Source organism: Pteropus medius, unplaced genomic scaffold, assembly GCF_902729225.1.
Source record: "Pteropus medius unplaced genomic scaffold, Ma_sr-lr_union100, whole genome shotgun sequence".
Lineage (NCBI taxonomy): Eukaryota > Metazoa > Chordata > Mammalia > Chiroptera > Pteropodidae > Pteropus > Pteropus medius.
In genome coordinates, this window is record NW_024349804.1 from 4,114,667 (window position 1) to 4,127,283 (window position 12,617).

General features: G+C 38.5%; 2 protein-coding genes across 5 annotated transcripts in view; one reads left to right on the forward strand and one right to left on the reverse strand.

The window, feature by feature from the left end:
- SLIT2 (slit guidance ligand 2) overlaps window positions 1-12,617 on the reverse strand; it is a 322,457-nt gene that overhangs the window by 200,490 nt on the left and 109,350 nt on the right. The window lies entirely within an intron of this gene.
- On the forward strand, window positions 10,526-10,880 carry LOC120582763 (60S ribosomal protein L28-like). Its single transcript, XM_039838051.1, has one exon. The coding sequence runs from the start codon at window positions 10,533-10,535 to the stop codon at window positions 10,878-10,880; it is 348 nt and encodes a 115-aa protein (XP_039693985.1). The 5' UTR covers window positions 10,526-10,532.

Genomic DNA, 12,617 nt, shown 5'->3' on the forward strand with positions numbered 1-12,617 from the left:
ATCACAGAAATTACAATCAGGGATTCTAAATTTTTACTGAGTAGTTGCTAAGTGCTTGGTCTGTGCCATTGGGTTTGCAAACATTTTCTCACTTAATATTTCTTAAGATGCTGCAAAGTAACTGCAGTCATTGTCTTCATTCGTGGATGAAAAAAAATGAGGTTTAGCAAGTTAAGGTCCAGATCAGACTTGCAAAGCCTGTACTAATAATGCTAATAAACTCACTATATTGCCTTTCCTTTCACGTGTGCCAGGCTCTGTGACCTTGGCCACGTTATATAACTTCTGTGGACCTCACTGATTTATTCAGCCTTCCATTAATCCATTTATTCACTTCATGAATCCACTCAACAAATATTTACTGAGTTCCTACTAAGAGCTGCTCACTGGACAAGGAGTTGAAAAGACTCATTTGTAAAAAGAAAAGTTTAAAATGTCTGTTAAAAGGATCAGATAAAATAATGTACTGAAGTAATTTTATATTCTAAAATGCCAGTAAGCCAAACCACTTCTGATAAAAACTGCCAGGATCGCGCTTGTCCCATACGATTCTATCACACCTGTCAAGACCAGGGTCTGCTGGCCCTAAATCAACTCCTCACTCTGGGCAATGAATTGATCCGATACAACAACTTTCCTCAGTGAGCATCCTCTGTCTTGGAGAACGAATCGCCCTGTCGATTAAAGCCTGTCTCAGGGGGTCAGAATGTGGGGTTTCCAAAAAGAGAACCTCAGAAAGTAGGAGTGACAGAGGGTGGCAGTCCAGCACAACGACCATGAAGACTTGGGAAGTTCTACGTTTTGGACAGCATTTCGATTTTCGGTGACGTCTGTCTTATACCTATGAACGTATTACTTTGCTCCCATGGCCAGAAGTGTCTCAGACCTTAAGATCTTTCAGATAATACAGGAATGTATTCCAATTTCCTTTCAGAAATGGGGAGCATATACATATGAAATTCGTCACCAATCTTATGAAACCAGTTCCTCTGCTTGGCCCGAATTCATTAATTAATGGAAGATTTACACTTCCAGCTAGGATTTACTGATTCTTTATGTAGCTATATTCCAGGATTATCTTTCAATGGTTACTTTCTAAAATAATATTAAACTCTTTTCTTGGTTTGCTTTAATCCATTATCAGCCCACAACTCTGAACTAATTACTGAAAAATACCCTTAGTGACACTTCTGTCAGTATAATTGTTAAGATTTATCTGAAGATAGATTTTTATATCTTATTTTTAGTCAGCATTACAGAGGTATAATTAATGAGAAATAAAATTAATTTTAAGTATGTGATTCAGAGTTTTAACAAAAGTATGCAGTCATGTAACCACAAAGCCTATCATGTTGCAGAATTATTCCACTACCCCGAAAAGTTCTTTTATGCCCATTTGCTATCATCCCTTCCGTCACCCTCAATCCTGGCAACCACTGACCTATCTCTATCATTACAAGTTTGCCTCTTGTAAAATATCATATAAATGAAATTGTAGTGTGGAGTCTTTCAAGTCCACCTTCCTTCAATTAGCATAATGCTTTTGAGAATGGTTACAGCTACCAACCGTTCAGTTCTTTGCTTAGTGGCAGTATTCTATTTTATATGTATATCACATTGGTTTACCCATGGTCATAGCTGATGTACAATAAGAACTTTTCTGCTGTTTGACTATTATTGAAAAATCTAATCTAAATATTCGCATATTAATATGCACATCACGACCCTGATAAAACCACTTATTCGTTCAATTTGTTTTTTTTAATGATTCCTCAAGATTTTTTACAAAATCAATAACGTCAGAGAGTTCTGCTTCTTCCTTACCAAGCTGTATGAGTCTTTTAAGACTTATTGGATTGGCTGGCTAGAATATTCTAAACAATTTCGAACAGGAGTGGTGGAGTAGACATCCTTGCCTTGCTCCTGAACTTGGAGGAAAAACATCTTACCATTTTTGAGGATTATAACTATAGGTTTTTCAAAGATGTCCTTCATCATTTTCAGAAATTCCTTTCTATTTCTAGTTTACTTTTTTTTTTTAATCATGAATGAGCTTTGTTAAATGCATTCTTTTTTAAAAAAGCCTGTTAATGCGTTGAATTGCAATGATTGATTTTTCAAATGTTAAAGCAACCTGGTATTTCTGGTATAAACTCCACTTGGTCGTGATGAATTACCCTTTTCATTTATTGCTACACTAATTCACTAAATTTTTGAAAAACAATTTTGCATCTATATAGATGATGGATACTGAATTGCATTTTCAGTTTTCTTTTTTGGTAACAAAATTGTCCGATTTTGTTATTATAGGATGTGCTTTGAAGTATTCTTCTATTTTCTAGAAAAGTCTATGTTGATGTGACATTATTTCTTCTATAAAGGTTGGTAGAATTCATCAGTAAGGACACCTGGCCTTGGAGTTTTTTGTTTTTTGTTTGCTTTCCTTTGTGGAAAGCTTTTCGTGTTTGCAATTTTTAACTGACTTTATTTTTAGAGCAGTTTTAGTTCGAGGAAAAATTAAGCAGAAGGTACAGAGCTTTTCCGTATATCCCCTGCTCTCATATATGCACAGCCTTCAGTGTTACCTCGTCCACAAGACTTGAAAGAAACATTTAAAATCACACACTGATTTCACTGGTCTGATACATTGTTCTCCTTTGCTTTCAATCCAAGGTTGATAGGCCCTTAGTGGCCATGAGCTGGTTTCTGCTCCCAATTCATTTGTTCTCTAATGCAGAATGAGGATACCCTGGCTTTTGTCCTCAAAGGGAGTAATGGTGCCCATGGACTTTGAAACAACCAAACTTGCAGAGATCTCTATATGCTGTCAACATCCTGGACATCTGGTCTACCTTCGTGGATTGGAAACCTTCTATAGTGGGGAAGAAGCCACCTCACAAGCAGCTGTTACATTTTAAAGTGCCCCCGTTGTTATAAAGTTTTTCTGTGGAAGGACATAAAAGTCCAGAAAGGCTAAATAAGAGTTTATAATCTGATTGCTACATGCAATCAGCATCAGACTCCAAGTGATCTGACTCCATCCAAGTGGCCTGTCAGTTTTTGTTTTCTTTTTATGTACCCCTTTTTATAATTCCGCCTGGCAGGGAAGAATAGGACTCACGATTGTAGGTTTATAGTACTAATAAAAATACCTCTTGTTTAAGACATAAAGAAATAAATATTTCCATCATTTCAGGCAACTGCATACAATTATACATTCTTAGGATTTTTTTATTCCATTTTAAATTTCTTAATAGATACATTCACTTTCAGTGGGTGTCTTCAAATTTCACTCAAGAGGCTATAAAGTATTCATAAACTCACTGTAAATTAAATTTTGATCTCTTTTTTTCCATCTGAGAATGATTTAGAAATTTTAAGAACTCATTTCCTTAAGCAAAGACTTGCAATTTTATTCAAGAGTTTTTAATGCATTCATTTGTACACTTTTTCCTTCATTCATCATTTAATGTATATTTTTTGAGCAATTAAGTACATAGGATAAGATATTGAATACTCCTTCCTCTTCTGGAGTTTATGGTCAAGTGAGGAACAGAAATATGTAAACAAATAAGATTTCTCAAATAAGCTAAAGGGAAACAACATTATCTGGAGAGTTTCGCACTTATAATTTTAATGATCACGTACACTGGCAGTAGACAAAAACTGATGCCCAGGTAGATTTTCACCATCATTTCAGCATTAATAGTTAAACTGAAATTCCGAATAACTGAATAATACATTGAAATTCCAAATTTTGAAGTCACACTTTCCGTAACAATATTATCTCATGTTAAAAAAATGTAGACTAGTAGTTCTAAAAGTGTGTTCCAGGTACCTCTGGGAGTCACAAGGATACTGCACACTGGGTGCCTGAAGTCAAAAGTATTTTCATAAAAATACCGAGATGTCCTGGCTTTTTCATTCTCTCACAAGTATACAGTGGAGTTTCTAGAAGACTACAGGTTGTCTGATATCACAACAGTTTAGATACAGAAGTAGAGAGAAGAATCCAGGTGTCTTCTAATAAGTGAGCTACTAAATATATTATATATATTATATATATATATATTATATATATTACATATAATGTTACATACTATATATAATATATATTCCACATCATCGCTAACTCTTTGTGGTCCTCAGTAAGTTCTAAGAGTTTAAAAGGATCCTGAGACCTAAAAGCTGAAGACAGAGATATAGAATATGTTAAATGACAATATGTGACCTTTTAATCCTTGCCACTGTCACATTTCTCCCTCAGAAATTTCTGAAGTAAAAAATTACACTCTAAAATTAGACCCTTTTCTGGGTTAATATGAAGATGTTGTAATTATAATGACTGGGTCATTAAAATATGAAAATATAAACTTGTGAAATTTAAAGAGCCCGATGAGATTTTGGAAGTTAACATTTTCATTTTATTGACGAGGAAGCCAAGGCCAAGACTGATTCTCTGGCTCGTCATAAGTCAAGCAGACAGTTCGTGCAAAACTAAATCTAGAACGTAGTCCTACCACCGCCTGCACTTCAGTGTTATAACTTACATGAAACATTATTTCATGCAAAATCAACTAAATAATATTAAAATACTTTAAGTGTAAACATTTTCTTCAGGTCTAAATTTATATACCAGAAAAAATAAATGTATTAAAAGAAATGTAGGCAAAGCTATATGTGTATAGTGTTATAGAATCTGCATATTTTAGTGATTCATCCGTCTTCTTCTACACATTTTCTATCATCATATAAAATGAGAGAAAACAAAACTTGAAAAATGAAACTCATCAAAAGGATCGATAACGTGACTCTTCTTTCAACACTTATAGGGTGCATGGATGTGTCCTCCTATTAATCCATGTAAAATCTGAACAAGAAAAACATAAGAAGCAACCTAAAGAAGGCTCGGTTCTCCAAGTTAAAATGTTTAGAAATCATGCCAATTGTGACTAACCGTTTAATATCTACTTAAACACATACGCACTAGCTCTAAAACAGGTTTTCCATGTTTCGTTGCTCCATTCTTCCTAATTAGGATGTCGATGATGCTCTAAGAAATAAAAATCGCCATAGAAAAAAAAGGCTAAATCTCAAATTTGACAAGAGCATATCGACGTCCAAAATGTTAACAAATCTCAACTCTGTGGCTTATTGACATTTCTTGTTTTTAGAACTGGCAGAAAAGTGATCGAGCTATTGAACATAAACTCTGAGTTTATATTGTCACAGCTTAAAAGCCACATAAGAATTTCTTTAGGTATTAATAGACAAAAATTCAGTAACAACTGAAGCTATGTCCCTATTTACTGTTTATAAAAGGAACAGGAAAATAAGGGATGGAGAAGCAAAGGACACAGAAAGGTGGGTTGGGGAAGGGAAGAACAGGAAAGGCAGGAAAGGGGAGAGAAGAGAGAGAAGGAAAAAGTAAAGAATGAAGAAAGTAGGAGGTAGGACAAGAAGGGAAAAATAGGAATGGGATTGGAGATTTCAATTAGCAAAAGACTCCATTTATCAGCCAGAGAGTCAGCAGAGAACTATTGACTCGGGCGATCAAAAGGACTGCACTGTTTAAGAAGAGCCCGTTTCAAATGCCAAAGAAATGGCGGTCTAGATCGAAAGTCCAAACACAAAGTAGTTAGATTGAAAGCAGTAGATTGAAGTGCGATTTTACTTTATTTATTCAGGGAGCAGTCTTTCTCTTCACATGAATTATAAGCAGGTTAGGAAAGTAGAAGTTGCTGAAGGTACTCGGTTGCCTTCAGGGCTAGGAGCATCTTTTGTGCCACTGAAGTCCCCTTAGCCTCAGGTGCTTAGAGGCCAGAGGGGGAGAGAGTCAGGACTAGGAAGGCGCTAATAAGGCTGCCATCGCCTCCTTCCTTCAACTTCCTTAGACTTCTCCCTAAGCGGATTGGTTGAAATTGCTGATCTCCAAGCTCCATCGTAGCTCAGAAATAAATAATGATGATTTTGAGTAAAAGGCAACCGAAAGGAAACATTTATCTTCAACTTGGGAAGTAAAAACATTATCTAGGACATAGTGAAAACACTGACTCTGGCATTTTCCACCTAACTATGAAAAAATAAGACAAAACAGGCCTTTTCTAGTGTTGAACAACGATTGTTACCTGCCAAAGGTACAGCTGTTTCCACTTAAGTTTCCTCATTCTTCCCACCGACCTTGTCCAAACATCCACTTAGTGTCCAATAAAAAATGAGCACTTCTGGGGGGGCACCGTTATGAGTTGAACTGTGCCTCCCACCCCGTTCATGTTGGAGTTCCACCCTCGGTCACTCAGAACGTGACCTTGTTTTGAATTATGGTTGCTGCAGATGCAATGAGTTAAGATGAGGTCATTAGAGGGGACCCTAATCCAGCATGACTGGCGTCTTTACAAAAAGGAAACATTTGGACACAGAGGGGAGACAATGTGAAGAGATTCGGGAGAAGACGGCCTTCCACAAGCCAAGGAGAGAGGCCGGGCGCAGACCCTTCGCTTGCAGCCCTCGGAAAGAACCAGCCTTGCCGACAACTTCCCTGTGGCCTTCGAGCCTCCAGAACCAGGAGGCATAAATGTCTGCTGTGTGAACCATCTGGTCTGCGGTGCTTTGACATTCGTCCCCAGCAAACTCAGAAAAGTCTACTCTGTGTACCTGCCGCCGTTCCGCTAAGCGCCCTGTGTTTATCATTATATATCATCCTCACTGTACCTTCATAATGAGCTATTATTCTAAAACCCACTTTTACACATTAGGGAAGTTGAGGCACAGGGAAGTGATGGTAATGACTCACATTTTATATGTGGCAGAGCCAAGATTCAAACTGAGGCAGTTTACTTCAGAGTGAGTTTAACCACTGTACACATTGCTGATACAGAACAATTCCGAAGAGACAAAGCTCACAGGCTTTGACGAATACTTCTTCCTTCCAACCCTGCTCACTGCTGGCCCTGCCAAAACCACTCTCACCTCATTGGTCCCAGCGAACCCCTACTTCTCTTATAGCCTTTCCTGGAATGGACGGGTCCTCTTCTATATGTTACTCCAGAAAAGCACTTGCTACATGGTATTATGATTCCTATTCAATCATTTGTTTCTCCCAGTAGATTCTGAGCTCCTGGAGGAACTGGAATGGGGTCACATTCAGTCATTTTTATAGATGTGGCTCCTAGAAACCAGCCTAGCACATCAAAAGAATTCAATACATATTTTTCAAATGAGTAAATTAATGCTAAAAGAAGCCTCAAGGAATTTTGTAGGAGCTAACTTTATTAAATACACATACTTCTACCCATGTGTATTAACTACACATACAAATTCACTATATTAAAGGGCAGACAAAATATAGGATTGACATCAAAACTGTAATACTCATCATCATTAAACTTATATATAAAAAGGGAAACACTTTAGTCTCTTTAAAAGTTTCCTTCAAAGCAAATGGAATAGACTGTTTATGAAACATTACATACATTAATGAGATAGGTGTTTCAGACGTTGGGATTTATATTACATATAATTGAAAAGTAAAATACAGAGGAGCTGATCCAACGGAAGTCAACAGTAGAGTTCAAGTCAATGGCAAAAGCGGTTTTCTTGCGTGTATAGTAGAGTCAGAATAAGCGGATGTTTTTCTTACAGCAAGGAAACTTTGGGTCTCCTTTTCAGAAAGCTGCTAAACTAATTGTGATTATAGATTCCCTACCAACTTTAAAATACCATGGGGAGAGAGGTCACAGATATGTGTTAGCTGAAAGAAGTGACTGGAGATTAGAAATGCCCTTCACACATACATATAATGACATTCAGTATCAAACACCTATTATTTACAAGAAAGTGAGTCGGCAATGGGAAAATAATATGTAAACACATTCCCACAATACATCCATATCTGGCGGTTCCTTTAAAGACAACTTCTTTCCATTAGGTCTATAAAATAATATGTTTATCCTATCGTAGACGCATTTAAAATGAAATAGGATTTGATAATAAAAGATATAATCTAAGAGATCTTTTCAAACTCTAGAAGTAAATACTACTCAACATCAATATACTTGCTTTCAACATTGGTATTATGATGCTTAAAGCTGTGAATGGGCTTAAACATCTTGCCTTTGCCTTGCTTTATACTATCCAGTATTTCTACAAGTATAAAATTGAGAGAAAAAGTGTAAATATACCACCGAGGATCATAAAAGTAAAAAATAAGAGTTTTCCCCAGTGTAAAGTCAAAATTTAGCAGGATTTATGCTACAGAACAGAGTAAAATATAAAAATGAGCAAAGATATTTACATTTACAAATAAAACAAAGTTAACTCTGGAAGTTAGAAAATTAATATATAAATATATTTTCATATTTTATAGGTAATATTAAATCATGACTTCTTCAAAAGTCTAATGTATGGTTACACTAAGCTGTATTTCACTTTTTGGGTTCTTTTTCCACTTCAATCTTTATGAAATTTAATGAAGCCAAAAAAGAGAATATCCCATAATCATGGCCATATAAAAATCACTAATTCTGAAAGCAGATAAATCTGGGTTTGAAGTCAACTTCTCCCCTTTAAGCATCATTTGATATCAAGCAAATTACTCTCAAAATACATTTTTCTTCATCTGTATAATGTTACTAAAAACCGTACCATCCCCAGGACTGGTTTGAGGACTAAATGAAATTACGCTTCAGAAGTACCTGGCATAGCGGGTGGTACGCCTAAACAATGCCCTGCCGATGTTGGCCATCGTGACTCTAAAAGTGGCTGAAGAATTAGAACCGGAACCTTCTAAGCTCTCAAAGGGACAGAACGATGAGAATAGTGATGGTGGTAAACTGAAATCTCTCTTTTCGCTAAAAATGTATTACACAGAATAGTCATTTAATAAAACCTAAGAAGTAGTTGGGCATGCTTTATTGAGTTTCTCCTTTTAACTACATAAGTAAATGTGCAATCATCAGGCAAATTAAGAAATCCTTGCAAGAACACAGTATCGTGGGGCTGAATCCATACATATCCACAGATGTGGAAAACAGCCCCAGAACACCCGCTGTCCATTCAGTGGATGAAAAGTAATTTGTCACATATCTCCTTTTGGTTCGGTGTGATGATAGATACCAATGACAACCTCGGGAGATTTTTCAATCTTTGGCGAGCAGCAAGGAAACAAAGTACGCACTGCGTGAGAGGGCTCTGCTTGCAGGGAGCATGAACTGCTATGGGAACACGGCTCGGAGAATCTGTGGCATCTGATAGAATCACTCTGGAAGCTGTTAAAGAAAAGATAAGAGAGGACAGCACAGAGGCCCCTATGATGCCTGCACATGGATTTTAAAAGGTGTTCCTTCTTCAATACGGTTACAGAAACATATATATGTTGGAGAAATATGCTTTGTTATCCCGTTGGAAAAAGCATACGAAAGAATGTTTGAATGTGAATGAGTCTGGTGGGTGTGTGACAGGGTGGTCTCTGAGTTTGTGTGTGTATATGTATGCGGGTTGTGTGTGTGTGTGGTATGTGCATGACTATGTGAGTGTGAGAGTGTGTATGTGTGTGAGTGTGTAGACAGACTTTTACTAGGTCTAATTAACTTCCGGATGGATCTCCTTAGAGGCGGTACTCTCGTGCATTCTAGGGCTTGCATAAGCAGAGTGGCGGCTCTAAGGGGTGAGACATCTAGAGGTAGGAAAGACGAATATGAAAGCAGATCATTCCCAAAATAATTGAAGATGTCCTTTACTATCAGTGGCCATTTGTTGAAAGGAAAGCAGTACTATTCGAAAAATATTTCTGAAAGAGAACGAACACACATGCTACCCAGTGCCTTGGTCACTCAAGGATGTTGAGCAGGGGGCGAGTCTGGGATAATAAATACCATTTATCAGACATATGTTTCTCCAAATCTCCAAAATTACGCATGAGAGTTGGGACTTCCTCCATTTTACAGGAAAATGGAGACTTAGAAAGGTTGACTGTTCAAGATTTCCAGATCAGTCCAACTCCAAAACCCACGCTTATAGTCCTGTCCCATAGCTACTCATCAAGGTCGTGAATTCAGGAAATGGAGGATGGTTTGAGAGGAAAGATAACACATTACCTTTCACACCTACTAAGTTTGAGATGCCCATGGCAGGTCGAAATGAAAATGTCTGTGGGCAGTGACAGAACTCTAACCATTGAGCCACAGCCCACTTAGAGGCCAGATTCCTGTCTGTGAATCGTGTTGCTGGGCCCAGGCATGTAATGTACGCCACTAGCTAGTCAAATCTATACCGTAAGTACACAGAAGGGTATTTAGTTTGAAATCCTATACTATCCCAAGATGCTTCCCCTTCCTTGCATGTTTATCCCTGTTTAGCCAGAGGTGTTGAGTGTCTCCGGAAGGGTGAGAATTATTAGCACAGAAATTCAAGAAGAAAAAGAAGTCAATTGAAATATTTAATTTTCGTAACAGCGTTTTTGAAGTCTACCCCAGCCTATGCTTGTAGAAAGTGAAATGAGTGGTCCACACTTTGAAAGCTCTCACACATCGAGAATGAAGTCCGGCGCCCTTTCCGACTGGAGAGGAGCTGTCGCCGTGTCCGTACATCTGCCATGGATGGTCGCACGGAACTGCTCCAGCTGCCTGATCGAGAGGAACGAGCAGACGGACAGCACCGACTCCAATAAGCTGAAGACCCGCAACGCCGTCCGTGACTACGGGCTGATTCGCCGCCAGACGGCGGGCGTGGGGCCGGTGGCCCGCGGCGAAGGCGCAGTGGTCATTCAGAAGCGGAGCCTGCGCAGCCAGAAGCCCGTGACGGGGAAGAAGAAGCGGCCGTGCCACCAAGAAGAGCTCCTGAACCCGCCACCCCACCCCCGAGGCAATAAAGGTGTCAGCTGATTTTCCTCAACACCACCACCACCAACAACAACAACAACAAAATAATAATAAAATAAAATGAAATGAAACCTGGCTAACTCAGGTCATCCAGTTGTGGGTACAAATATGATGTAAGGTGGTAGTTCTCAGACTCTGGCGGACATGACAATGACATGACAAGCACCTGGGCGACTTGCCAAAACACAACTTGCTGTCCCCTCCCTCCCCCCAGACAATCTGATTCAGTGGTCTGAGGTAGGGCCCTAGAATTTTCATTTCTAGCAAGTTCTCGTGAAGTGGCATTGTGGGCACAGGAAACGCTCTGAGAATCATTTATGTAGGGAAAGGCCTCCCTCACATACAAAGTAGAAAGGCTTTCACGGAAAGAAGATTGGAGATTTGGAAGGGACATCAGAAAATGATACGTGAGTCTCTGATGCGACAACAGTTCTAGAGCCAAAGGGTAGAAACTTAAAACGCAGCCACATCCAATACCCCCAAATACAATGGGCGATAGGGACAGGCTGACATTAAGCTGGGGCTTCGCTTCCTCTTTACAGAAACAGAGAAGCAGGTGAGGAACAGGGAAGTTTGTAGACAGAGGCCCGTCCGTCCGCAGCTCCCTGATCCTGTCTGGCTTGGAAATGCTGTGCAGAAGACCCAATCCTCCCTGTGCACCCTCGAAAAGGCAAAGCAGGTCAAGAGGACTCGTAGGCAGAGAGGGGTCGACCCAAGGACTCCAGAGAGCAGAGGTGTAAACTTTTCTGTAAAGTGCCAGTCAATACATATTTTAGGCTTTGTGGGCCATGCAGTCTTTGTCACAACTACTCATCTGTGTTGTTTTAGAGCTAAAACAGCCATAGACAATACATAAACAAATAGGTGTGATTGGATTTGGCCCATGGCAGCTGGATTTTGTTTGCATGTTACATTTTCTAAGTCCTACTATAAACCATGGGGATCTCAGACACCAGAAGCAAAGAAACTTTCACCTTTAACAGCCTGTATAAATAAGCATTATTACCCCCCAAATGGCCATACCTTGGTGGACAAGGACACAAGATATTTGGAGACAATACAAGGCACTGTCTCAAGACAATACTGAATAATACCTCTGATCTCAGAAGAAATCAATGAGACAAAGACAGCACATAGACCAGACATATCTCCTCCTGTTGTTATGGCTCACTGGAATTTTCCCTGCTCCCAGCACCGTCTTCTGACAGAAAGAGAAGAGTATGGACTCACTGACAGAAGACACATTCCTGACATGAAATAGGAACTTCAAATTGTCTGAGGATTTAGTTAACTGCAATTGAATTCATCTGAAAAAGACCAATATAAAGCCCAAGTGGCTGAAATAGCTTTATTTAGCAAAGTCGTTTTCTCTCTCCATCACTGTGGGCAGAGTCCAATTATTGACCAATAAAATAGAATATTGTTTTTGTATGTCTGAATGTGATGTATAAACATCCACCCCATTACCGGATTTAAAAATATATATATATATGTGTATATATATATATATATATACATATATATATATGTGTATATATTATATATATATATATATATATTTCTGTCAGGAGCTCTCCTAAAATCAGTCAAGATATCAAACACTTCCTTACAGCACATGTCAAAAGTAGAACTTCCATTAATTCCTCATATTTACTGCTTTCAGAGCACCTGTCAAATTTTAACATGAGCATGCTTTACTTTTTTAAACTCCTACCACTAGACCAAAAGCCTCAATTATAG